General features: G+C 36.9%; 2 protein-coding genes across 3 annotated transcripts; one reads left to right on the top strand and one right to left on the bottom strand.

Annotated features, from left to right (window-relative positions):
* Positions 1-319: 319 nt before the first annotated feature.
* LOC140759534 (uncharacterized) lies at positions 320-22,997 on the bottom strand. 2 transcript variants are annotated; one of them, XM_073096120.1, is made up of 20 exons: positions 22,658-22,997; positions 19,896-19,952; positions 14,442-14,469; positions 14,234-14,356; positions 12,044-12,155; positions 11,857-11,894; positions 11,675-11,728; positions 10,419-10,487; positions 10,219-10,335; positions 10,017-10,085; positions 7,509-7,588; positions 7,259-7,384; positions 6,901-7,183; positions 6,738-6,824; positions 6,487-6,654; positions 6,257-6,384; positions 6,061-6,175; positions 940-1,064; positions 686-847; positions 320-602 (listed from the first exon to the last, which is right to left on the bottom strand). In XM_073096120.1, exons 1-20 carry the CDS (start codon positions 22,750-22,752, stop codon positions 563-565), a joined length of 2,076 nt encoding a protein of 691 aa, XP_072952221.1. In that variant the 5' UTR covers positions 22,753-22,997; the 3' UTR covers positions 320-562. The 2 variants fall into 2 exon arrangements, with proteins under 2 accessions (XP_072952221.1, XP_072952220.1); XM_073096119.1 differs by having other exon boundaries at positions 6,061-6,184; positions 22,658-22,996.
* Positions 22,998-25,252: 2,255 nt separating this feature from the next.
* LOC140759194 (uncharacterized) lies at positions 25,253-26,083 on the top strand. Its single transcript, XM_073095685.1, has one exon. It carries the CDS (start codon positions 25,253-25,255, stop codon positions 26,081-26,083), a length of 831 nt encoding a protein of 276 aa, XP_072951786.1.
* Positions 26,084-27,659: the final 1,576 nt, after the last annotated feature.

Below are 27,659 nucleotides of genomic sequence, written 5' to 3'. Positions count from 1 at the left end.
AGGCCAAGTGACTAGATCTGTACTAAAGAAAAATTGGAAGCTCTGATAACCCATAAGATCAAGACATTAGCTCTCACCAAAATATTAGATAAACATTAATTTAAATTTTTCTTCACAGAAAGAAAAATAAAATAAATCCATGTCCAAGATGATCACATTATCTGTAACCATCCACCTGGGAAGTTCAATACAAGAGCTACACATAACTGACTACGCTACTGCTATCATGGTAAGCTTTATTTGATGGGATTTTCCGTTTAGAATGTCCCTTTGTACTCTAAGTTGCTTCTCTGAGAAATTCCTGAGAATATAAAGTTATAACATGAACGGCAGTTCTTTAAGTAACCTTTTAAAAGGCAACGATGTTGCAAAATTACAGTTGAAAATTGAATTGGTAGTATCTGAGTTTCATGAACATTAAAATACAACAGAATAGCATGAAGGACATCTAAAAGCTGGTGAACATTAGAGAAAAGGAAAAAATTTAGATGATATATACACTCAATTAATTATACATTGTAAACAAACGGGAAACAACTATATCAGCTCTTGTGGTCCCTCTTCAGACTGAGTTTAGATCCTGCGAAACTTGGCTCTGCCATCTATACCAATAAATCCAATTATTTCCCTCGATTCATTTAAAACTGAGGAGATTACAAGAAAAACAGTGGACAAAAGAGCCAACCTTGTGAGAAGGAACCTTGCAAGAGGGCTCAAACTTGGGGTCTCAAGTTTTTGCGTATTTGGTATCTTCTTGTGGTTATCGGTCTCCTGAGGAGTCTCAATTCTCTTTGTGAAAATACCAGTGGCTAGTTCATGGAGTCCATTCAAAGAGGATTCCTTTGAGCTGCAGAAATGAAAGTAGATATGGTTGAGAACTTAAGGAAGAAAGGTAGATATAACAATAATATAATGAGTGAAAACCTATAGTACAAGGACCTTCCCAATCTTTGCAGAAACTTGATGATCAATGATTCACAGAAGCCAGGTAATTGGTGCTCCATTTCCACCAGTGACTGAATAATATCACTAGTACCAGGCCCTTCCGACATATCACCAGTTGCCTGCACCAAACAGAAGAGAACTGGATTACAAGACTACCAGCAATGTCTGAAAAGGTAAGGACTAACTAGAAGGCAAAAGTGAAAATACCAACAATTCAGTACCTCTTATGAGAAGTTTCTTCATGACTAACAATAAAATATAGATATTCAAGGGATAAAAGACTAATAATGGATATCCAGTTCCTAGCAACAGTTCATGTCTGAACACAACTTGCTTACTAAATGGGTTACCGAGTTACACATATTATTTGTGTTTATATAATTTCTTCAAGTCATAAACAGATTTATTTGGTTATAAATGAGTTATTTGAGTGAAAGATAGGTTATTTGGCTCATAAACGGATTGTTATGTTATAAATAGGTTAGTGGGTCATAAACAAGTTAAACTTAAATAGGCTAAACAAGTTGAGATAATAAACATGAACATGACCCGCTTAATAATTGGATCAAGCAGGTCAACCAATTTAAAACATGAACCCGGTTATACTGAACCCAAACCCATTTAAAGCTTCCAAGTTCATGTGAGTTATCAAGTCAGGTCAATAAATTACCACCTCTAATTATGACAATAACAAATCACACATGAGTATTTAAGTACTCTAATAGTCGAGTTTTATTTTAATGTCTGACATCTTCTCAATTCCATTAATAGCTGAACATGCGTAATAAAATTTGATCAACCAACACACTTACACTTTAGTGTCTTCTTTGGAATAGAGAATTTGAATGAACATTTTCTTTATGACACCCAAATTTACTAAATGTGCATCCCATGTGTAAAATTTTAACCTACTTTCTTTTCAAAATTCTATATTAGCTTGCACTAATAGAAACAAATCAGCAATGCACTCACGAAACAAAAATAATACGTTGGCCTTTAATGCAGTAGTAATTCTTTATTTAAGAAACTACTTTGGCCTTTCTTATCACTGTCTATTTGCACTTTTAATGCCCTAAACTATATATCTCCTTGCCTTTTCTTCTTTTGAAAACCCTTGCAACAGAACAGATCATAATACATTTTGTTGCCACTGCAAATGGAGTAAGAAATGTGAAATGCTGCAGATTATGTGATCAAAGTCAAAAGAATAATGGGACTGAAAAGGAGTTTCAAAAGAAACTTAAAGAACTATTCTGAAATGCAGACCATGCATCCACATAGGCAGCCATATATGTGCTTGTGGTCCTCATACAATGATGCATAAGGCTAAAGCCACACAGGACCTGTGTATGTCTTATTGAAGTCTCACTATATTTTTCACATGCAGTGCATTGAAAGGCGGGTGCGGATTGCGGGCGGTTACCCCACCGCCTAGCGCCTAGACAAAAGGCGCCAAAGCGGACGGCAACGCGGTCTAACAATTTAATATATAAAAAATAAAAAATGATTCTATATGCTATCCCCATATAGGTATAAATAACGGTACGTACTAGGAGCCTGCTTTGACCTTTCGATCCATTATCAGAACGAGCCTAAGCTTTTTGAAGGAGAGAGGTAGCCATGTGACGTTGGAATCAACGAGATTGAATCGAGGCCTGCCCGGCCACCTTAGGGGGGACAACCAGACCAACCAGTAGGCTTTCTTTCTGAAGTTTCCTCCCCGGGCCAAAAAATCATTGAATTCATAAGCATAGGAGCGTCCTAGGCAGTAGTTCATTCAATGAGAAAGAAAGACGGGAGGGCAGGATTCGTCATGGTCGGGCGAATATATTCTGGGAAAAAAAGGGAAGAGGGTTTGCAAAAATCAAAGACATTTTTTGCCTTCGCAAAATACAACACTTGGGTGTGAAGGCCTTTATTCACTCGAGCACTACTTCTCTCTCCTAACGGACCTGATCAGAGGAGGGCGAGGGCACGGATGCCCCTGGCGTCCACGGTGAAAGGGACATACTCACTCTTTCTGTGAGACGACTTGGATCAGACTTGCGGGATCTGACCCGTGCGTGGTCGATCAGTTCACATCTCAATGGGTCTGCAAATCTATTTTTTAGCACCACCACAATACCGATTCTCGCTGCTCGACCAATAGGATCTTGTTCGTGGGACGCCGGATCAGCGGAACCTGCACTAGAGGGATTGGAGAGGGATTCAAATGCCGCTCTTGACTGACCACTTCTTCCGAGGGAGCGGTCTGCTCCCGGGATGCTCTGACTACTAGGGACCCGCACTAAGAGGGGTTTTTCTTTCACACGGAAAAAGAAGACTGATTGTTTTTTGGGTTTCTAAGTAGGGGTGATCTATGATCTCGATAGTCAAGAGAAATTGCTGGCGCTCGAGTGATAGAGTCTTTGGCTCGAGAGTGGTTCTGAGAAAGTCCTACAGGTTATGGTTGACACCTTTTAGTAGATCTACACCACGAGCGAGCATACTTGTCATTGAGCTACTTGCTCTTCTCCGAGGCCTAGAACTTGTCATCTGACAGAATGGAAGAAGGGCTGCTAATTCGCAGGTAGCAGTAAAGTGCATTCGTCTAAATCCTATCCTAGCATCCCCCAGTTCGTAGTCAAACTCACCTTCATCCACCTTTCATGGACTAGCACGAGCAAGCACCAATGTCTAGAGCAGGGGATGGAATTGAGGAGGCTGTCAACAAGTTGCCAAAGGCGATAGATTGGTTCGCTTTCGGATTCGTTTGCGTGACTAGAATGTTATCCGAGATTAGTCCCCCCGAGACAAAGGCACTTTGGTAGAGAAGGAAAGTCCTATAATTATATATATTATTTATAAAATTTTAATAGTGCAATTCACAAATCACAACCATAAAAATAATCGATTATAAATTTATAATTCACAAATATGTATACATATTTCAGTATCATTTTAATAATAAATTACCATGATCTGAAATTAAATGCATTAATAGTTAGTGCCTTAGTGGTTTCCAATGTTAATACGAGCCAGGCTCTCTTTCCCACCGTTAAAGCACAAAGAAAGAAAGACAAAAAAAAGTGGGTGGTTTCCGATGTCAAAGAGAAAGAAAAGGAGAGGAGGCAATCGGCAATCCACGATTTCAACAAAATTATCATCCGATTGCCACCGTCGTCCACTTGCCGCCGCCTCTGCTCATTGCCTTCGCTTGCCGCAACTGCTCGAGGCCTTCGAGCCTTCCCTACCCACCAGTTATACTCGCTTGTTGCTGTCAACTTCTCACTGCCGCTCAGAGATGATTGAGGCCGCTTGGCGGCCCGCCAAGTTTGCCCAAGCAGTTTGGCTGCCAATGGGTAGCTGCCATTCCTGTTGGTGGGGCGGCCGACGTGCCGCCCCACCAAAGTGACGGTCATGGCAGCTGCCATGGCTGCTTTTTACTACACTGCTCACATGGTAACTGCTACTAGTCATACACAAGTCATATTATATAAAGTGGCTATTATTGATGTTTCTCTTCAAGAATGAAGATCCTTTATTTCTTTTCATTTCCAACTTGTTTTGCACATATTTATCACTTTAAAGACTATTAATTATAAAAACAAAAAGAAAATAAAACCGCCAACACATCTGCATACAGAAGATAAACTATCCATTCCTTGACACCCCCCACATCTTTTCTTGATTAAGATTTATCCATGTGGCATGGTAACATGAGCTTGAGCCACAACAATAGTCTAATAGTAACCACGAGAGAATTGTTCTATATATTGCACTCCCCAAATCCTGCATCAACTGATTTCTCATGTGACTCCCTCTTTTGACTCTTTTAATTTATACTAAATATTGTTTTCTATAGTTGCCCGCCTATCAATATAGTGGATTGGAAGGTTTCTAAAAAGTTCCAAATAAGCTGATATATGCAAATTCTCAGTCTTTTCCGTACTCATGCTATTATGTAGATCTGAGTCGTCAACCCATGGATTAACATTCCAACTGAACACCCATGTCCACTACCACAAGATGAGCTAGATGCCATCCACCCACACCAACATGGTGGAGATGAAGGTGGAAGAGAGTGATGGAGGAAGAGGAAGAGGAAAAGGGAATGGAGTCACCATGATTGGGACGATGGGACCAACTGCTGCAAGATGGGATCTAAAGAAAAGGAGGAGAGATGGAGAAAAGAAAGGCAGCGATGATGTCTGTTCTCATCAATGAATGTCTAGATTTTAGGTTTATGGTTTGTGATATTGGGCAGGAGTCAAGCCAGATAAAAATAACCCATCCAATCACTTTAATAAGAGTTTGATCATTGGGTTGGGTTTGATCGAGTAAAATAATATCTGGCTTGCTCCAACAAAGTAACTTACAAGTAATCTCTTATTCTCCCTTCCATCACTGAATAAAATAAACCTTAAGTCCCCGTTGCGATTTGGTAGGGTAGAATTGAATGGAGCGAGTATCGATGGCCAGAGTCAATAAATGAGAAATAAACTGAAGGAGAGAAGGTGGCAATGGATGTAGAGAAGAAGCGGCAGGGGGACAAAATCCCTACAATAGGGTCTAGAGAGTCTTCATAGCTGTGCCTGTGCCACAAGATTTCTTAGTCATACTACTACGAAGGTACAACATATAACCCATACTCAGAAATGAAGAATACGAATGCAATGTCTTCCCTCTCTAATGTACTCCAAAAGAAATTCTGGAAATTTCATACAGACCTAAATATTTAGTTTATCACAGAAGAAATTCAACAAAGCTCTTCTGATAATAATGCTCAAAGAAAGTAGTCACATCCTAGTCACATAATAATAAGTACGATATGGTAATCTAAATAATATTTGTGGGAGGAATCATAAGGTTGAACAAGAGCTAACTACAAACCATTCATTTTCTTTGTATGCACAAGAATGAAGATGTTAATCTACCAAATATCAAGATTAGAACAATAAATACTAATATCTCTCTAATTTACATGTGAAGCATAGTGACAACCAAAAACTGTTTTATCAAAACAATATTTTATCTTAGTCTAACAAACATAGATCTTGTTCTTAAGGAAGGCAGGTGCTGCTGCAATTTTGTCATAACATAACAATATCAAATTATGTGCATTATTATTCCTACCTCTTTCAGTGAAGGAATTATCAACAATGACAATGCTGGAGAAGCTCGGACGATAGACTGCGCATCGGTTAATGGACGTGATTTACTACGCAGATTTTGTGCATCGACATTCTCACTATTTTCCCTAAAGAGTAAACGTGTTACCAAGGAGCAGAGATCATTAAAGCTAAAAATCAAGTTATTGTACAATAAGTACCTAGGAGTTTCGAAGCTGCTTGCTATCTGAGATACTTTAGGCTCCTGTGCATCTTTGACAGGTCTGCTCATGTGAGGCCTTTCCCGAGCATTTCCTTTTCTTAATCCGCCTTGTAGAGCAGCCTTTGCCTGAAAATTATAATTAAGAATCTCACTACAGTAAATCAGACTCGCAATGCAGAAACAAATTGTTTGCCATTCAGTGCACAATTTATTCATGTAATAAGATACCTCTGCAAGGTTTATTGCACTATCTTCATGTGAGGCACTTGATGCTTTTTCTTGGATCCCCAGTCTAGATCGTGAAGCTCGAGGAGTCTCAGATTCATCATGTTGGGAACGAAGGACAACAGTACCACTAATAGACAGATCTTCAGAAGAGGAGAATCTGCTACCAAGCTAATAAGTAGAATAAATTAGATCATCTCCTGAATCACACATCACTAGCATTGCTTCTATTAGTCATAGACTCATAGTATCACCTTAATGCTTTGATTGTTCGATGCTGCATATATCTCTCTTGGGGAACGTACAACAACTGTCCCTGATCCACTTACTAATTGATGATTCTGGCAAATTAAGTATTACTTAGAATTCAGTATCAAATATATGCTGCAGATGAAAATCAAATTATATGTGACCTACATCTTCTAAAGAACTTTCAGATTTCTTATCATCTTGTTCCTTCAATTCTTTCTGAAGTAAATTTGCAGAGATTGATTCATCAGAAGCATTTCTTGACACAGACACCCATTGGCTCTCTCGATCTGCTGTTCTTTTAGCAGGATTAGGACTATAGGGCACATCTGTTTTTCTCTCTCTCATTGTAGCGATTTGTGGTGGTTTTATAGAACTACGAACAGTCCCTGTACCCTCTGACATATCGGCATTAACTTCCCAGCTAGCATTCTTCAGGACCTCTCCTTGACTAGGATGAAATGGAGTGAGTGAAAAACAGAATGATGACAGTGAAAGAAGCTACAGAAAATTATGTAATGAGTACCTTGAAAGAGCAACTTCATCTCTTGAATCCCTAACCACCTTGATAGTACTTGTTGCATCCTCCTGAATTTTTAGGCCATTTATTTGGGTCTCAATGTCCTCCTTTAAAGTCAATTTCGGACGTTCTCTATAGATATAAAGAAAATAAGACCTCCAGTAGAGATGATGAACAAATAAGGACTTTTACTACTTCAAGAAAAAACAATATCTTAGTTATGACTAGACTGTTAAATAAATGGGAAGGTTAACACCTTATTCTCTCCAGAAGCCTTGGACTTTTTCTGGCATTCTTGATGAAGCGAAGTTTAAGAAGCTCCTTCGCACTAGGTCTCTGAAGGCAAAATGTGGAATAAATATTAGGTCATGGGAAACCATACATATGTAATCAGACTAAAAAAATATTATATATCTCTAGCCCTAAAGTAAAAGGATGAATGAAGCACTCGTCTGATTCTTAGTTTCTACCACAAAATTTCTTGGCACTCATGAGACTAAACTGCAAGTATTAACATAAATAACAAAACTTTTGTGAACTTCTTTTCTGTTACAAATGATACTTGCATACATTACGATCTAGACGCAAACTCCAAGAACCATTAATCCAAAGATTAGCTGACTTAGGACAAGGAGTATGTCATGATAAATATGTTTTTACAGAAACAAGAGATTCCCATCATGAAATATTCTAAGAGTACTTAAACCATTACTGGTACTAAGGGCACAAAGTGTTGACAAGAACAACCAGAGACAGAGGAGCAACCTGCAAAAGCTTTCTTGGAATTAGGCTCAAGGGTCAGATTAGCATGAAAAACCATGCAACCAGTAAGTGATACCCAAAGTGAAACTATGAGATTTGCTCCGGCGTGATATGTTGTTCCTTCACATTCTATTTGCTCATTTTCTTTTCAAGCTCCCAAGCTTAATTTTCTTCTCTTTTCTCACATTCATACTTTTTATTTATTTTTTGAGCTACATTAAATCATCCACTACACTTCAAACTTTGAATCTTCCTTTCATTTTCATGCATTTTTACTTCTCTTTCTTTTTGTTTCCTTATTCTTTCTCTTAGTTCTTCTTGTTATACATCCCAGTTCTGCAGATTATCATATTCTGTTAATCGATATCTTTGGCTTTTAATCCAGCCTTTAAGATGACATAGTAAATGCATAGTCATGGAATATTTACTTATGCTTTTAGAATATCAAGTGTAAATCATGGCCGGCATCTTTCAAGTTTCATCCACAGAAGATTATAGGCAATATTTCTCACAGCATGTGGCAGTCAAGCCACTTCATAACAGGCAAAGATTGTGCTGCCTCGCAAAACAATGACATAAAAGAAAATGGTGTATATAATTGACCATACGTATTCTATCAATTATTCAACTACGGTAAGGTGGTGGCATGTAGTAGAGGGAGACAGTTTATATGGGTGATTTGGCCAGTCAAGGAGATGGTTGGGTTTGGCAGCTGGAGGTAAGAGGGAACCAAGCTGCCAAGAGAAAGAATGAGTTTTACAGGGCCCACAAGAGATATATGCCATCCTAAGGGTGACAAAGGACATTATCAAAAATGAAAAAGATATTAATCAGCAGAATTATTGCCTAATCAGCCTGCTTTATTGGCCTATGTATCTGTTAAATCCGATAAGCATGACCATAGGTGGCCAATATACAAATCAGCCTATATGAGAGACACGGTTTGTAGAGACAGGTACTGCTACTGCATATTCCCACACGAGCTGCCATTTGAAGCATTGGATGACACAAACAGATCATTTCAAATATATCTCTGGTGGTTGCTCCAGACAAAAACAAACAAACAGATCTCATAATCACTCTCAAGCAAGTGTGGAACAACTGGGCAATTTACTACCCAGTATTAAAGGGAATTCATTAAATTCTCAATCATTTTCTAACTACTCTCTGTAACTCTTAATTCTTGATTGTATATTGGTCCACTATGTAAATGAAATCCTAAGGTCTTCCCCACTACCCTCTCAAAAGAAAATAACATAAAATAAAATAAAGAACCAACAATTTTAATGCATTGGTATGCACACAGCTTTTAAACAAGAGAAGTGTCAGGCAACACGACACGTACTGCTTCAGCTATCGAGTAAGAGAGGAGAGAGACAAAGGGGGCCTAGGGTGTTGACAGCAGGAGGAGGAAGAAGATGATAGTCGATTTGGATTCAAGCATGACTAACCTAACCAGGCCTGGAATCCATTGAAGTCAAATGCTCTTTGCTACGGGTTGTCAGGTTAGGCCCAATGTGAACAGACTCAAAACATTTGTTAATCCCAAGCTTAAATTAAGGAAACCTGATTTAGTTAAATGCATAGGGTAAGTCAGGTGGGGTCATGTTCAAACCCAATCTCACTCTTATCTTCTTTCTCCACACTCTTTCTACAATCAATGTCCTATCCTCCTCTGGCAATGTCTCCCCACATTCACCTCCCTTTCCTTTTCTCTCTCCCTTTGATGGATCTCATCTTGCTCTTTCCAACCCTCTTTTATCGTACCCACAAGTCATATGAAAAGCCCACATACTTCCACATGGCACACAAATCCCAGTATAGAAATTATTGATGTTGAAAGAAAGGAGTCAATATGAATGTATTGCTTTCTATAAACATACATAAAAATAACTTTTTTCTCATGAAATATGTTAAATTATTTCTACAATAAAATCCTTTACTATGAAATGAGCAAAGAACAAAAGAAATATTGATCTTAGTCTAAGAAGAATAAATTTACCTCTGCAGGAATCTTCCTTAAACATAATGATACGAATTCTTTCATAGGTCGAGAGAAATGCTCATCAAGCTGCATCAAATACAATAGAATGCTTGTATTTTTAATGAATATTAGATCTGGACAGACTTTGTGAACAAAAATACTATATGAGTTAACACTTTATATAACTATTTTGGTAACACAAACTGATTTCCATGTAAACCTGGGGAGGATTTTCTCGTGGTATTATGAAAAGAACCCTCATTGGATGGATATCTGCCAGAGGAGGTTCACCTTTTGCCATTTCTATAGCTGTTATGCCTAAAGACCATATATCTGCCTGCATCAGAAGTAAGAGATATCTAAAAGATAATTACTTGGCTCAACAGAAAATAATGAGAATTTGTAAAGATCTGAGCATACCTTTTCATTGTATCCATCTGAATTCTGAATAACCTCAGGTGCCATCCAAAATGGGGTTCCAACAAATGTCTGGAAAGATCTAAGCTCGTTAGGAAGTAACACCAAAGATCAGTACAATTACTAAGCTAAGTTGTCTTCTTAGTTGCATTAATAATACAAATGATGTTAATATTGCAGTCAATGATAATCCTCAATAAAGTACCACAACAATTTTAAAAGGAAAATGCAATTTATCATAAAGAAGTCACAACAAACTTTTGATGAGGGTTAATTTTCTTTTTGTCCCCAAACTAAACTACAAGATAAGGAACAATTCAGAAAGGGGAAAATCTTTCTGGATGTAGAAAAGAAGCGGAGATTAAAAGCAGTTGAACAACCCCTACAGTCTATATTATCCACAGGAGGCACCAATAAAGCAGTTAAAAAGGAGATTCACCATTTAAAACTAAAGTAGTAGAAAGAAAAAAATAAAAAATAAAAAATCTAATGACTACATCTCATGAGATCAAACTGGTCCAATTTCATGGAAATCATACACCAAAATCTTTTCCTCTTTAAGACAACCAGCTCTTCCCAATGTGGACAAAATTATAAAGGCACTTTCTTAACAATATATAAATTTTCACATTCTTTTGCAATAGTTCAAAACATTCTTTTATTTTCAGTACTACTTTCCAACAATCAAGGCATGTCTTCCCTCTCTAATCAAACAACAAAATAAACATTATCTTCAGTATCCTAGAATTAGATTATGCCTGCCTCAACCCTTCTCTAAATAAAAAGTGAAACACTTTGTACAGATGACTACTATATCTAGGAGCAACAGACCTAGAGAGCCATGAACAGAAACAAGAAACACAGACACTAAGTTACATAAGAAGTATAACACTGTGTAAAAATCAGATGTGACATCAAAATTATAAAGACTGAATGAGATAAAAAAGAAATATGGATTTTTTTTTTCATTTCAAACTCTACATTATGTGTTTATTTCACTTTACACCCTTTATTTTTCACTACTTTTAATTCAACTCTTGCTTTTCTTCATTAAATCATAGAAAACAGCCAACTTGGGGTGCTTTTAGAAATTCAGTGACAAATATAAGGGTGCTTGAGAGTGCTTGAGAGTGCTTTTCGATATTAAATGCATCGGGTCGAGTTAAAAATAGTGAAAATATGGGGTGAAACGGCAATAAACACATAATGTAGGGAGTGTGAGATAAACTTCTAAAGAATAATGCTGGAAAATACATTACCTTCCTCCTAGACATTGTTTTTGTCAGCTGTGCAGAGACACCAAAGTCTGCGACCTATGATGCATATATACTTACATTAGGAGGGTTAAAAGCAGAAGATTAAATGCTGAAGTCATGAAACATTGGAAGCTGACTTTATGTGAGTAAAATAGTGAAATAATCTAGCAACATATTCTACCAACCTTTACGTCTCCATTTTCTGTTAGCAAGATGTTTGCCGCTGCAAAAAGTTAGAGAACAAGTTCAACAAACATGTTTCACATATCCTTAAAAGAAAACTTAAGTAACAACTACCACGGTAATTTTCTAAGCAGCAACAACAAACAGCATATACACAGATAGGTATAGAGTTAAATTATAGACAGCAACCTTTTATATCCCGATGAATCTTTCCTTCAGAATGAAGATATTCAATTGCATGCAGTAAATCCCGGAGAATGCACGCAATAGACATTTCATCCAGCGGAGGACCAGCTTGAAGCTTAAGGGAAATACAAAAGACAGATACATCAAAAAGTCAAAAACAGATATCCTCTATCTAATAAAAAGGTAAAATAATTAAATTGGAAGGCGATACAATAGAATAATTTTAACAGATCAAGCTGAGAAGTATCCAACATCACAAAAGATATAATTCGAGTGATTCATTACAGAGTAAGCTGAAACATATGAGTGGTGAAGGGCAATTTTAGGCATGATTTGGTGTTTTACCTGATTCAGAACTCATTGATCCAGGACTAACCTTACAAGATTATTGATTTGATCTTTGTTCTGGGCCATTATAGGCTAAAACTGATCTGTTTCAGCCCAAATTTTGTGTTCTTTATTGGGGTCAAATCCGAAACCAACCGAAACTTCAAACCATGGTTTTAGGTTTTCGATTCATCAATTGTGGCAAGGAGAAGAGGAGAAAATGTAGAGATAGAAAGAAAACGATAGGTGCAGATTGGATGTAGGCATGGCCAGTCCTCATCTGACCCAAAACCCTCTTAAGTTTAATAGGTTCAGATCGGGTCAAAAAGGGTCAGGACCCAAATGATCTGACCAAACGGAACCCATTAAACTTAAGTTTAAATAATTTGGGGTTGGGTCAATCATGCCTGCATCCTATCAGCCCCCATCATTTTCTTCATTCCTCCTCTCCTCCCTTAGATGATCGAAACCCTAACCCTACCCTAAACTCAGTGTCAGCTGCTCTCTCTCTCTCTCCATTTCCTGCACCCCATTTTCCCCTTATTTCCACCTCTTTTAGATGTTGTGACAGTTACAGTAAGGCTTTCTCATGCTGCATGAGTCATGCCATCGGGGACGTCTTGGTGTCTTACATCAACTAACCGATAGCGCACCCTATCCACCGATACTTAATTCCATCCTAGAGATCCGCAAATTAATCTTTTTTTCCAAATACTAATTATCTGTAACTTTCCTCTCAAGTGTTGAAGTTGGTTAGTGTATTTTCCAAATAAAGCAACCCTTTTATGAGAAGACCTGCATAAAAAGTAGAGCACTGAACATGAGTAATACTAAAGCAAGAGTAGTATTGATTTCATTTCTGGGTGCAGCTAACTCTCCATGATGTATCTGACTTAATCCCTAGGTACCTTACAAATGGCTACATTTGAAGGGAAACCCCTGCAAAAAGCACACCCTAGCATTTAAGGTTCTCAGAAACATGGGGTCTAGGTAGGTCAAGTGTGATCTTACCTTTGCCACCAGAGAGGTCATTTCATGACTCCAGCATACTCAATTAAGGCACATGGGGAAAAGCCTTAACTATATCACCTTACAACACCTTGATTTTGTAGCATGGATGCTTCTTATTTTCTATTTTTTGTACCATGCAAGTATTAGGCCATCAGTCATTGAACAAAATGGCATGATAAGTTTTCTTTAAAGTCCTAGATTAAAGACCAAAATTTAATAAAGCAGTAGAAGCAACCCATGAGCAATAAACTGACAGATGCTAAATGATCCATGGACCAATTACTATCAAGTACAGTGAAGCCTAGGTCTTTAAAGAAAACCAAGCCAAAAAGCCACCAAGCCGCCTAGGTCTTAGAAAACTTAATAGCATCATGTTGCATCTATATTTAAATTTAAGTTTGATACCACTCTGCTTTAACATATAGCACAACAAAAGAATTTAACAGCAAGTCAGTAAGTGTTAACTGAAGCACTAGAAAGAGAAGAATGTGAACATGAACTGCAAAAGATACATTCTGAATTGCTCTAGAGATTCTTCAGTTATTTCTCTAGTTCTTCCACTTCATGAAAGCATTATAGTCTACATTCATATCTCTCATACAAAACTCGAGAATAACAGGATAACAAAATGGTTACCAGATATTGGAATAATATATGCATAAAATGACACCTCATCATACAATGTAAGACAATTAAGGAAACTTGAAAGGCCACAAGATAAACAAGAAATTTTACTACTACCAAACAGCTTTTTTAAAATCTTTTTCTAATTTGTAGCATCTTAACCATAACAGTAGTACTCATAGATTTTTATTAGTGAAAGCACCAAAAAGGAAAATGTGAATCTAAACATACTAGGTCAGCAACAGAACCACCAGCCATGTACTCCATAACTATCCACAATTTTGTTTGATGAAGATAGGAACCATAGTAGTCAGTTATGTATGGAGACCGGCACTGTGATAAAACTGCTATTTCCTGCCACAAAAGAAAGGATGTCATCCACGGTGAGTTATAGAGGTTAATCTTGGGTTCAACAAAAATGTTATCAGATGTAACTAACCTTTTGAATGTCTTCAATATCATCCTCACTAGAGTGGAATAATGAAAAACTTTATCAGTATACCAAAACATCTCAGAGAACAATAATTAAAGAGTATAATCTACATAAACCGAAGGGTATCAACAAAGTACAAGCCTTTCCAGTGTTTAAGCAGTCATAACTTTTATGCCAAAAAACATGATCGTTCAACAATACCATTTGAGACCAATGATAAAATGCTCAAAACTTAAACTAAAAATCAAAATATGTAATTTTTTCAACCATGTAGCATCATCTAAGTTAGCAGACCCCAAATAGACGGAGTTAAAACTTAAAAACTTGTTGCCGTTGTTATCATATAGCATCAGATACAGTTTGGTCTTCATTCAGGATGATAAAAGCATGTTAAACTAAGAAATCCATGTTCAATCTTTACCAATGATATCCTAGCTGTATAATAGATGAAAATGATGAAATTAGCCTACAGTCTGTAGATATCATAGCAAACTAGGATATCTTTGGTACTTGGCAAGTTCAAAGTTAAGTCAAATTTAAGATTCCTATTAGGTTGGATTCTTTAATAATAAAAGCTGACCATAAATGTTATTATACTGGGTATGATCTGTGAATTCAAAGGACACCTGTATTTGACTATAATATCACAATCAACTCATAATTAGTAGACCAAATTTCTCTTCTCTGCTATTCATATTAAGTAACTAACAATTTTTTATAAATTCGAAGTTGTCAATGAACAATTTGGAGATGTCCTCAGGTGTTTATCCCATCAAATGTCATCACAATAATCTTAATTAAATAATTACAAGAGCATACATATATACATATATATATATAACACAAATAATGTATTCTTAACATACAGTATCCTTAATTCCTTATTGTCCCTATCTATGCACCAATTAATAATGTGTCATGTCCATATGTGGACATCCCTACCCATGCTTCATAGATGGTTACATCAGGAAACAGGAAAGATATGAAGAGCATATTCAAGTTGATGTTTTTGAAGTGAGAATGCCATGGTAAAAATGATGATCAAGTACTAACAGCCTATGGGGTCAACAAGCTGACTCATGGTTTTTCTTTTTTCCTTTTTCTGCATATACATGCAAAATATTAAGTCTGCATATATACAGATAACCAGAGTATCAGACAAAAGATCATATTTGCTTCAATACACTTTAACCTCATTCTCTGCAATATAGCCCCACAGATTACACCTGAAGCTTAGCCGCTAACATTCAGCTGTTCGGAAGTAGATTGAAGAAAAAATCCTCTAGTTACTTGTATATTCACTTGCAAAATCAAGTATCTTCAGATCTATGAGCATTTGAGTCAACATGATTCTTAAGCATTATGGACTCTAAAACAACCAATGCTTTACCCTGGTCAAAGTCATTTGAAATTTGAACAGTGTCTGTGACAGAGAATGTAGTAACATGATATCAATGCAGTGCATCTGCAGTATCACCATGTACAGCTGAGTTTGATGACACCTCAACAGCACTCCGTTCATAAAGAACTTATTGGCATAATAACAATAGAGTGCTAGTCTTGAAACTTAAGAGAAAATCAAAGAATTATTTTTCCTGAAGAAAAGCTGAACTAAGTTGCCCATTTGATTAAGAAACCAGAGGGAGACTCAAAACAGTGGCCAGGTAACAGCACTCCATCCTCTCCCAACTCTCTCCAGCAGAAATATCCATTCTTTCATCAATAGCCTCTAGGAATGTTGCAAAATTGCAAGAATTCTTCTTATTCCAATAGTGAATAGATTGTTCTTTTACTCTGATCCACCAGTCAATGCAAATCACTGACAGCTCTTACTTCTTTCTTCCATGAAGATATCATATACTGGTTTACTTGATAAAGAAAGCCAATCAGCAACAGCTCCACCTGTGTTTTACTGTAGAAAAATCTATGAAAAGACCATCATCTAGATTCTCACCACCCATTTCGTTTTCTATCCCATACCTTCTCCAATGCTAATTCCAGTACTTTAATTAATATAAATACCATAATTCCTATTGAAAAAATAATAATTCTGGTTCTCTCTGATAGCTATGAAATTTGAAGTAAGGGTGAGGTCTCACCAGAATCATTATTCTCTCCTTCAACAAAGGGAGCAAGCTTGATCTTTGTCTCAGTTTCTTGCTCCTCAGCAGTCAATGGCAAAATGTTATTCAACATGTTACTGCAAAATGCTCCTCTATAATAGAAGCACAAAGAAACCACAACACTTCCTCTTTTCTTGCAAGAAGAGAATTTCCTCTCAGGTTCTTGTCAAACAATGCCTTCTGCTTCCATTTCTATTTCTTTTTCTCTGTGTTTTTCCTTCTTCCCTTCTCTCAGTTTTCTTTGTTGTACATGGGGCAGCACGCCCTTGTATGAAATAGTTTCTATCAGTTCAGCAAGGGTTATTATGTTTCCTTTTTTTCATTCCTGCACCTTTCTTAGAACCCCTTATATCATCAAAATATATCCTCTCTGTTGTCATGCCATTAAACACAGTAATTAAATTATTATATTTCAGATCCTATAGGACAAGATAATTGGAATTTCTTTGGGCCATTGACAAGATAGTCATATTAGTTACAAAGTAAATAAAAAATGCAGCACCTGTCCACCATTGGAATAGTGTTGATTGTTCAGATGTAATGTCACTTAGAAGTTAGGACTTTGCTTTTGTGTATATTTCACACATCATTTGATAGTGCTATGCCAGAAATGGTGTAATCTTTAATACGGCAAGTTCCATTGGAGAAATTCCAATTATGTTGCATAACTTCAAACAATATATTTCGAAATAGCACTCTTCCAAGTTTCTCTTTTATTCAATCTCCTGGAACTGAATCTCACACTAGTATAAATTCATTAGTTGGCCTGTAAAAATCTTTCAAGTTTCATGGCCCTTGTGTAGCTTTGCAAAGGTTATTTTATCAAATATCAGTGTCAAACAACATCACATGGAATCTTGCACTAGCCCAATAAATTTATGGCTAAGGTTGTCAAGAAACTCAGTGGTATCGACTGAAACTAAAACTTTTTAACATTCAGGTCAAATCTAAAAACATTTAACTTAAAAGGCATTAGTAATTGATGTCATTAACTGTCTTCTTTTCAAATTTTAGTTTTATCCACTTTTTATTATACACCTCTTCTCCCACCCTCACAATTCACCGAATTCATTTGATAGCCGATCCGATGAGCCCCTCTGGCTACTTCACACTATGATGAATTCAAATGAGTTTGTTTTTCTCATTTCTCATTTTCCTTTTTCTCACCTATTTTTTAACTCCTCTTTTCTTACTGTTACCGTTGTTTTGCAATAATAATTTACGAGTATAAAAGTTGTTAAATTCAATAAAATTCATTATAATTTTGAGTGAGTTTTTTTTTCAGTTTTTAAGCTTCATATGTGAATAATTTTGATTTTCTTATTTTGCTGTTATTTTTTATAAATTTTTAAAAAATTTTAAATTTTTAAATAATATTTAGAATTTTATGTAGTTATCTGATCCCAATACTGAGTTTCGGAACCTTGGATTTCACCAAGGCTAAAATTCTTAGATGGAACATCAGTGTCAATCAAGGTTCATCGGATCGACCGATCCTAGTCAAATCAGCCAAGATCAGCTGATTTTGATCCAACCAGGCCAAATCCATTATGGATCTGATGCAGATCCGACCCGAAGACATCAATTATTGATGTCCCCAAGCTCTTTCCCTTTCTCTCTTTACTATTTTCTTCTGACTCTCTCTCTTTCACTTCTTTCTCCTTTTATTCTCACTCTCACTTTCTAACAGAGAGATCTAGCTCCAACGAACTTTAAGGAATTCTAACCACGTAAATCTCACTCTAACAAACTCCAACGACCATGGTTCATGAAGTGTTCATTGTTTTGAGCAATCACATAATCCATATATTGATTATTATCATCTTAAGTATCCTCAGTATCCTCCTCAATATTCTCAGATACAAGATTCATATATTGATTATTTTTCTCCTCAAAGACTATAAGATCTATTTGATATACAATAATATGATACAATCACTCTTTGGAGCACCAGACCCTAGACATTATTATTTTTAAACTTATGGTGATTATGACGATGATTACAAGGATTTACAAGAGCCAACTTGATATTCATCGAATTTTGAAATTTGAATTTTGAATTTAATTTTTAAGGCTCATATGTGAATAATTATTATTTTTTTATTTTTTGTCATACTTTCTAATTTTTTAGAAATTTTTCTATATTTGAAAAAATATTTAAAATTCTATTTAATTAAAAAAATCTGATCTGATCCGGGCAACCGATACGACCAATCCGGCAGATGCGTATTGTTTTCTTGGAAGGTCGATTCCAATTTCGATTTTTTGAACCTTAGTGCCAATAACAAATATAACCTAATGCATAACATTGAACTAATCATCCATATCTCTAGTATAATTGCATCAATTCTAGAGACATAACCCTTGACATTGTCTCTAGCTCACCGTATCTCACTTATCCATTAGGAATGTATGTATAGTGAGGAAAAAAGATGAGGGGAGAGAGAGATATATCAAAGGCAATAATGTTAATTCCAAGCATTTCTTGTCACGATTTGAAGGATTGGCCGATTCCTATCCAAACCTGATCCCAGTTTAGATTCCCTCCTCGCTTTAACTCTCTCTCTCTCTCTCTCTCTCTCTCTCTCTCTACTATTTCTCTCTTTTTCTCTCTCTTTCACTATTTCTCTCTCTCTTTTTCTCCCTACCGTAGCTATTGCTTCTCTAACGCAAAAATCAAACTCTAGCAAACTCCACCAACATAGATTTAACTTTGACAACCTCGGCTATGTATTTTTTTTCTCTTCTCTTATTTTTTCATTGTAGTTTTCTTTCTTCTCTCACTCCTTCAGTGTGGTAGAATTTTTTTCTTTTTTTCTTTTCGTTTCTTCCACTCTCTTTCCCCTTCTTTATTGCAATAGTTTTAAGTTAGTACTTTTTAAATTTTTAGGTTTCATATTTGAGTAATTATAATTTTCATTTTTTTGTCATTTTTAAAAAAATTAGAAATTTTCTTACATTTTTTAATAATATTTAGAATTTTATGTAACTAAAAATAGTCCGATCCTATCCGAGCAATTGGTGTCGGCCAGTGGCCAATATGGTCGATACGGTATTATTTTTTTCGGGAGGTTGATCCTAATCGTTTTTCGAACCTTGATTCCGGCCTTCAAGGGCTTTCTTAGACTTATTGGATAGCTATCTCCAATGCTAATTTATGAAAGAGGTTAAGGACCCTATTAGACTTCAATTGGACTCAGGATAATGCAACAAATTCTATAAATGGAGAAAATGCAATCATCCGTGCAGGTGGATGAAGATAACAACTTAATTTTAGTCATATGATGACAGAATGGCACAATTATAGCATAATTTATAATTAAGAGTAGGAACTCACGCTTCTTCCAGATCAATGACTTTAATTGCTACCTCTTTGTTCAACTCTTTGTCAAACCTGCAAATTAAGTAGCTTGTAAGAGGAGACTAAGCAATGATAGTCATTTGTAACAGAATCACATAGAAAAGATATAATAACCATCAATTTATGCTTTGTTCAGAAAGAACAATGATTAAGATATGCAACAGAAGAGGTACAACACATAGAAATGCTTCTTCTAATTATGTTAAGAACAAAGTCTATATGCTATGGCATGTACTGGGAAAAATATACATGCCAGCGTCATTCCTGAATGCAACCTAGCTGATGTATCAGAGCAAAATAAGGCAATTTAAATTAACCCATAAAATAAGACTATATAACAGAATACGAAATAGCTACTAGCGACAGAGGAACTATGAAAATAAAAAGGTTGCCTTATTTTGGAAAGAAAGCATATATTATGGTATGCATCAAACTACCATGTAAATCAGTCTTGACATCTTGAACTGACACACTTTAACCTCTGATACTCTAGCTCAAGGCTACTGCAGTCAATTCAGAAATCAGACCGGTGAAACTTATATATCAATTCAAATAAAGTATACATAGTCTCTTTGGAGGCCTTTTAAATTGATCTTATTCCTTTTTGAGTACCTTGCTGTGAGGAGGAGTAAGCTTAGGTCACAAGAGTTGACTGCTTGGCAGTTTGAATACCAGAATTACACCCACAAAATTACAATTCACTAATTACTACATCGGACTGACTCATGGAGAGTTTGCATATACTTGAACAAAAATAGTATGTTATACTAATTTTTACACAGTTGGACAAAAGAATGAAGAACAACTTAACGGTAAAAGCAATCAAGGTATTGATACTGTACTTAATTATATTCGTAATCTGATTTGCTTTATCGTTCAAAGTTATTCCAATAGGAAATGAAGTGCCCAAACATATAAGTTCCTCATCTTTATCATAAATAAATGAAGTGTATAACTTCTGGAAGTCTAACCAGATGTTAAGATAATCATATTTTCAAGCTGTTCTGGAGTCTATTTGGAGGATCAGATACGTGTACATATATCATGTCATAGGAAAAAATGTTCCACAAGTTTACAAAGATCCATGCACATCAATGTAGTGAAAATAAGTTATATCTTACTATCCATTTTAAGGAAAGTTCTGCAGTTCAAGATCAATAATCTTATAAAAAATATGGGCTTTGCAGCTATTGAAGAAGACCTAGGAAAAAAGATGAAAGAAGATGCATGCTTCATAACTACTCTATTTTAGTAGTATGAATCTTTTAATTTTTTGCAAACTATTAACCTCCATTGAACTTTCCTTCTTAAATTAATTCATTTATTGTGAAGGTGACTTGTCTTTTGTGCAAATACATTCTTCCCTGGGCTTTGGTGCCATGAGGTGAAAGTTTATTTCTTACATGTGTTTTGTACATTAGACCTCGAATGACTTTTCTCAAGAGAAATAGCAGACGGCACATATCTGAACCACATTCAAGCCAATAAATGAAACTATCCCCTGCCTGATTAATGCATTTTTTGGAATTAGCCTCCATCATGGTTAAGCTACCTCGTCTAGGTTACTTGTGTGGATTCTAAATAAATATCTTTCTTCAATTGTAAGCTCATATCCAGCATCAGAGATATGCCAGCCATGGAACTGAAAGGCTCTACAGTTTTTGGAGGACTGAGGTTGACAACAAGCGATTATAGAGGTCCAGTAGCTATACGACTCTGAGATTAACCTTTTGAGTTAACAAAACATGAAGAGAGTTACTAACTCCTAAATCCTGAAGGCAAATTCTTATCAACTGGCATTATTATATATTATGAGAAATGTGAAAAAGTTTGGGAAGAATAACTCAATTAGTTGGGATACTATTAGGAAAGTCACATCGTTAACCACCTAGGTAATTATGTCACAAAAATAAATATAGCTAGTGCAGGTTTTGTAATAATACCAACTCTTTTAACTAACAATCATGTCCTAGAAAACTGAAGACCCCTTAAAAAGCCTTTTACTTTGGAGAATCCTTTTAATCTATAAGGATGATCTCAATTTACACACAGTATGATAGTATCACTTCTTACATAACCAATGCTTATTGTCCAAGCAAAGAAGTAATTTTTCTTCAATGTACGTATTTTACCTCAGGCATAAAATTCATTTTTCTTTTACCAAGACACATTCCAAGCACATTACCCAAGTGAGAAATGGCATGAAAATCATCACAAAATCTACCATCCTTCAGAAGCCATTGCTTTTGCAATGCAATCCTTGCGCCAAACAAATGAAGCTCCATAAAGTTTTTAAATGCACGAGAAAGAAGTGAAAATCCGTATCGTCATGTCAAACTTAAAAATAAAGTCCAACAACGTCTAACTGGTCATTGAATCAACCTAAGAAAGAAAATGGGGGAAAAGAAATAGAAAGATGTCGTAAATTATATTTCAGCCCCATCCCAAGACCACATTTTGATGGTAGTGCCCACCAACTAGAAATATTTTCAGTTACCGACATACTTCATCAACACTCGTCAACCACTCACCCAGAACATTGACTAATCACAAAACCCAGTTCCCAAAACTACCAGAAGAAATCCTTTTTTTCTCTCGAAATTATTAAGCTAAGCATCGACGACATTTAAAGCATTATCCTTCTTATCAAAACACTCCCAAATCACAAGCTAACAAATAAACCCAAGAAAGAAAAAAAGAAAAGCAAGAACAGAACAAAATCTTCGAGCACTCTTTACCCTTTGTAGACATCGCCAAAGGATCCCCTTCCGATGAGCTCCAAATCACTGAACCGTGCTTCGATCGCAGCCGACATGGCCGCCGAATCGGACATATTGGACACAGACGAATACCCCAACAATTTAACCTTGCCTTCTACTTCCAACAGCCTCAAACTTACGGCAACTCGGACCCAACAACCTCCATGAGTCTCGAAGTCGCTTCCCTTCCAAGGAAGACGGGTGGGATCCGGATCTACACAGTCGTTGGTAGGTCGGAGGAAGGAAGCGATCGAGGAGAACAGAAATGGAACGGAGAGATCTCCACCGATAGGGAGAAAAAGAGAGTACCTGGGGGTCTAAATCTGCTACATCAAACATGCCAAATGGCTTTGGGTGAATTCGAGTTTCGGATCCGGCTTTCGGGTTTAGATCCGCGCCGATTGTTCTAAAAGAAAAAAAAAAGCTTATTTACCCTTTGCCCCCATATAATATAAAGTCCTATAAATACTATTCTAAACTTTTGAAAAGCTACAACTTGTTAACAAACACCCTAAATTGCATTTCTATCTCTCTATTAGTGGAGAAAAATACTAGATTTTATTAGCTGATAACTTTAAATTACATATTTTCCTTCTTCTCTTATTTTTTCTGTTTAATCTACAACTCTCATCCTACAACTTCCATTTGAGTTTTTTCTTATTAACTTTGAAGGTGTCAAGGTATAACTCGTAGAGAGGGGAAGATGTAGAGATCATAGGCCTTTAGTGTTGTTGTTGCTTGTACTAGAAGTCATGTAGGGAAAATATAGGAAGATAGAAAAAATAAATTGAGACAGAGATGGCTTGGAAAGAATAGGAGAAGATTTTTTGCAGTTCAGCCTAAGGAAAAAGATGAGGATAAAATTATTCAAAAATTATTGTTTTGATCTTTATGAAAGTAATTTAGTATATCTGAAATTAATATACTATTCACTTGCTTAGCATGTGAGCTTTAAGGCTTGATTATACTTTACCCCCCTTATATTTTGACTCGGTATCACTTAACACTTTATAAAAGCATACAAATACTTCTAGACTTTTGAAAAGCTACAACTAAAACTATCTATTAACCTTTCGTAAATTAAAACTCATGTGTCAAGTACGTGAATAGCATGTTATTTTCAGATAGATAAAATAACTCTCATGGAAGCAAAAAAATTAGACAATTTTGCCCTCAACTCCTTTCTTAGGATGAACATTAAACTCTTCTTTCCCAACCCATTTCCTTCCTTTAAGTCCTAATAAATTTTTCCATCCTATCTCTTTACATCTTTCCCACATGGCTTTTAGCACAAATAACACTAACACCAAATACCCTACATGCCTAGCATCATATGTCTTCTTTGATGTATAAGTTATACCTTGACATCCTTCAAAGTTGAGAGAAAAGTTTTATATGGGAATTAGATTGGCATATTAAAGAGAAAGAAGAGAGGAAGAAGAAAAAAAGATGAGACGAGAAGGGAAGAAGAAGGGAAAAAGAATTCTTCGCAATCAGTAGTAGATAAGGGTAGATAGGTAATTTTATATTATCAGCTAATAAACCCTAATATTTTCCTCCAACAAGAGAGGGATAGAAATGTATTTTAGGGTACCCGTTAAAGGCATTGGGTTGTAGCTTTTGAAAAGTCTAAGAGAATATTTGTCTGCTTTTATAGTATAATAAGCAAAGTGATACTAGATCAAAATATAAAGAGAAAAGTGTAGTTAAGCCAAGTTTTAACTCATAAGCTTTTCAAAAGTGAGTTTAGTTGTAGCTTTTCAAAAGTCCATGGAGATATTTATATGTTATTATAGTACAGAAGGGCAAGATAATATCGGATCAAAGTACATGAGAGTAAAATACAATTAAGCCTAAAAAAATAGTCTTTTTTGCATGTATACCATTCAAAAATCCTTTATTTGTTTTTATGCCCCTTCTAGAATTAATATTTGCATATATATCTAGAATTAATATTTATTTTACTATTCTAAAGATCTTAAAATTAATAGAACTTATTGACGGAGAGAGTTGATATTATAAACCATTTTCTTTGAGAGCAATTTTAAGAGAAATCTACTTAGTTGTTTCTTAGCAAATATTGCATTAGTTTGATAAATAAACATGGTTTTCATTTTTGGCAATTGAGCCTATTTTGATTTTCTTTGTAAGTCAAGAAATTTTTTTTCCTTTTGAGTTTGCCCTTTTGCTTGTTGGTGTCCCAATAACTGCTAATGGGACACACGAAAAAGAAGTAAATTCTAATACAATAAAGCTGCAACTGGCGATCTAGTGGCGATTTGATTCCTTAGTCCCAAGCTTATGGCCTCAGGAGCGGTGGCCCTTCCTAGGGTCTCTCCTTTCTTGGCTCCCTCTTTCCCTATTCCCCTTGATAGAAACTTGGGCCACTCTCCTGCTTTGACTCCCTCCCCAACCCCCTTTATTTTAATTGATGGAACAACTTCGGCTCCACCCTAGCTGGTTGGCATCGTAGCAGATGACCACAACAACGGCTTGCCTTCTACAGCGTCTTGTCCATCTTCCTCGACGCCTAACCTGACCAGATCGTGGGTTAGAGTGGCCCAAGGTACTCCTATGAGAGCAACCAGCTATAACATCATCTCAGATAAGCAAATTGCCAAGTTCAAAGCTTCTACCACTGATGTTCTTATTATCGATCCAAAGATCATGGAAGAAAGTAGGGCAGAATGGAATAACACTCTCTTCGGTAAGTTCTTAGGTAAGGTTTTCTCTCTCCACCTTGTAAGATCTGAGCTTTTAAGGCAATGGGGGTTGGCTGGGCTGGTCTTTATTGCTAATAAATATGAAGGTTTCTTCCTCTTCCGCTTTAGCTGTGAAGAGGATATGATTACTATCCTTATGGAGGGTCCGTGGCTTGTTAGAGGTTCTGTCCTCAATTTGACTAAGTGGAAGCCTAACTTCAGGCTTTCCGTTGAACAAATATCTAAAGCTTTTGTGTGGGCTCGTTTTCTTGACCTTCCTGAGGAATATTGGAAGCCACATATCTTTGTGGATGTGGCGGCAATGGTTGGGAAACCTCTTAGATTTGAGGATATCACCATGGTTATTGGAAGAGGATGTTATGCTAGGGCTTATGTGGAACTGGATTTAACTAAACCTATTAAACATGGTTTTCTTCTTGGTCCTAAGCAAATATATCAGGCAGTTGCCTATGAAAATCTCCCGTTAGTTTGCTTTACTTGTGGCATTGTTGGCCACAAGATTCCCGACTGTCCTAGGAGAAAGAAGATTTTGGTGGAAAATTTAGTTCCGGAGGTTACCCTCCCGATTGGTGGCAAAGATACGCCCATGAAAATTTTGTCGGCCGCCTCTGTGGCCATTCCCGAGGAGGTTGCCGTGGTTCCTCTAATGCAACCGCTGGCCGACCCGCTTCTACCAACTTAGGCCTTGAGCTCCTTAGAGGAGGACTAGGTCTACGGGCCTTGGGTTCTTGTCAACAAGCGCTCGACTCGAGCTAGCCGTAAAGGTCGAGGAGGCCGGGGTAGTGCCAGAAGTGCCCGGGGTGGCTGAGGAAGGCCGCAGCCTGCCTCTAGGGGCTTCTTGTCAGGTCAGGGTGCGTCTCGACCAACTAGTAAGGCTAACTCGGGCCACACCACGTCGGTCTCGTCAGACCATGGTCTGCGGGTTCAACAAGAACACACAACGGCCTCCACCACGTGGCAGGGCCCCGTGCTGACCCATGCCCAAAAAGGGACATCTCAAGCATCGGCCACTCCATGATGGGACCGGTCATTGCTGAGCTTGTCAATTACGTCTCACCTTCCCCTCTTAGCATTGAAGAGCCGCCCTTGGGGACTGGGCCACCTCGTGTTCCCAAGGGGCGTGGCTCAATAATTGGCTTTGTAAAGGGCTCTGTAACGGGCTCCTATGTGTCGCATCTCTCCGAGCAGCATGCTCTCAGTTCGACACGTGGCTAGCCTTCTTGGCTTCGAAAGGCCACTAAGTTTATGATAGTGGGTGGATTCCAGGTGGCTTACTTTGAACCGTTAGATCAGACGATTTAGAGTCCCCTCATCGAGATGGGTGCTACAGATCTAGGAGATATGGGCCTTGATCCCTCATGCATATTCTCTGATCCTTCCTATAAGAAAAATCCTGAGGTGATGGCTAGACATAGTGAAGCCGTGCACAAAGCTAAGTCTTCTCTTACTGTTTTTCCCTCTTCTTCTACTAATGATATGGTGCAGGATCCGATGACCGACCGAAGTAACAGTAAAGGGATGCAGATTCCTGAGGAAGCCTAAAAGTTCCGTAAGCATATGAATTTCCAAATGACCCTTTAAACATCTAAAGAAATCCTCCAAAGGAAGAAAGGATTGGTCCCAAAATCTAGGACCAACTCGAAGAAGCTTAAGCACAAAATTGCGGCAAAATCTACCTCTGTGCTGCAAGAGGGAAGTAACCCAACTGTTTAATTAATGAATACGATCTTTTGGAATTATCGTGGAGCCCTTAAAAGGGTTAACCGTTATCGTTGTTCTGATCTTGTTACTAACTTAAAAATTTTAGTTCTTTTTCTCCTAGAAACTAGAATCAATAGGTCTAAAGCTCACCTAATTGCTCGCAGGTTTGGAAAAAAAAATTGGGACTTCTTTGCGGTCTCAAGCCGAGGACTATCGGGTGGGATTATTATGTTCTGGAACTCTTCTTAGGTGTTGATCTCAATTTTGAAGGCTTCTCCCCAAGCCATCCATGGTATCATTACCTCAAAGAACTCTAACTCCACTTGGATGGTCTCAGGTATTTATGCTAGTAACTCATATTTAACTCGTCGCTTCCTTTGGGAAGAGTTATGTTTGTTGGGTTCCATTGATTTGCCGTGGATTTGCTTTAGTGATTTTAATGTTCTAGTTAATGCTGGTGGTAAAAAAGGTGGTAAACCTTTCTCCATGGAGACGAGTAATAGGGAGTTTGCTAGATGTATTAATTGTGCTAATATGGTAGACTTAGGTTTCACGAG

Source organism: Typha angustifolia, chromosome 4 (genome assembly GCF_048772165.1).
Source record: "Typha angustifolia cultivar Huaian chromosome 4, ASM4877216v1, whole genome shotgun sequence".
In the NCBI taxonomy this organism is placed as follows: Eukaryota; Viridiplantae; Streptophyta; class Magnoliopsida; order Poales; family Typhaceae; genus Typha; species Typha angustifolia.
This window is presented reverse-complemented; position numbering and strand designations above follow the sequence as displayed.

Coding starts and splice junctions, on each gene's coding strand:
- LOC140759534 (XM_073096119.1), bottom strand. CDS start 22,752: ATGTCCGATTCGGCGGCCATGTCGGCTGCGATCGAAGCACGGTTCAGT. Junction 12,156..14,233: donor GTGGTTCTGTTGCTGACCTA/GTATGTTTAGAT, acceptor ATTTCCCTTAAG/CTTCAAGCTGGTCCTCCGCT. Junction 6,385..6,486: donor GTGCAATAAACCTTGCAGAG/GTATCTTATTAC, acceptor TATAATTTTCAG/GCAAAGGCTGCTCTACAAGG.
- LOC140759194 (XM_073095685.1), top strand. CDS start 25,253: ATGAGAGCAACCAGCTATAACATCATCTCAGATAAGCAAATTGCCAAG.